Source organism: Gymnoscopelus microlampas (genome assembly GCF_963454915.1).
Source record: "Gymnoscopelus microlampas genome assembly, chromosome: 1".
Lineage (NCBI taxonomy): Eukaryota > Metazoa > Chordata > Actinopteri > Myctophiformes > Myctophidae > Gymnoscopelus > Gymnoscopelus microlampas.
Genome location: NC_139962.1, coordinates 19,685,055 through 19,685,764, shown reverse-complemented (window position 1 = coordinate 19,685,764; position 710 = coordinate 19,685,055). Strand labels below are relative to the sequence as shown.

Below are 710 nucleotides of genomic sequence, written 5' to 3'. Positions count from 1 at the left end.
ATACTATAGCCTGGCAAATGAAATTAAAACAAATTGAGCCCATGTTCCAGTAGGCTAAAATGCAAAAAAAATAACATTCTTAAATAGAACATAATAGCTTAATAAAACAAAAATAAACAAATAAGCAGGATATAGTCAATTCACAAATGAAACAAATAATTTGATCTATATCAGTGGTTCTCAACCAGTGGTCCGGGGACCACCGGTGGTCCTTGAGGGGGTTCCAGGTGGTCCCCAGCTAAATGATGGAGAGTCGGTAACCAAATGGACCATTTTTATATCTTTAACTCTTGAGAGCGTAAAATGAAACCAATTGGACCCTTATGGGTCCATTTGGTTTCATTTTATGCTCTCAAGAGTTGAATAATTGTTAATTAAACATCTGCATTACTTAATTAAAGAATTGTTATTTTGATCAACGTTTGCCTGTTATCTCTTATGGTACCAACATCAATACAGCATGGAATTGTGGACAAAATCATCTTGTCTGATAACAAAATACATGTGATAGTTGCAACTAACCTGCTGGGTCCAGGACTTCTGCTGTTGTTTGTTGAGGTGTCTGTTGGGCTGCTGGTGGCTGATGGGCTGCTGGTGGTGGCTGATGCATTTCTCCGGATCACGGGGAGGAATTATCCACAAGTTGAACGGAGATGTAAGTGAGGAATGATGCAGATCAGAGGATCCTAATGCAGATCAGACAACACTTC

General features: G+C 39.0%; 1 protein-coding gene across 1 annotated transcript in view; it reads right to left on the bottom strand.

Annotated features, from left to right (window-relative positions):
* The window catches only part of tmem255b (transmembrane protein 255B), a gene marked incomplete at its 3' end in the record, with an annotated part of 15,752 nt that extends 15,042 nt beyond the window's left edge, over positions 1-710 (bottom strand). The window contains exon 1 of the mRNA XM_084058397.1: positions 523-710. Within this exon, the coding sequence (XP_083914523.1) occupies positions 523-610 (88 nt within the window). The 5' untranslated portion in view covers positions 611-710. The remainder of the gene's footprint in view (positions 1-522) is intronic.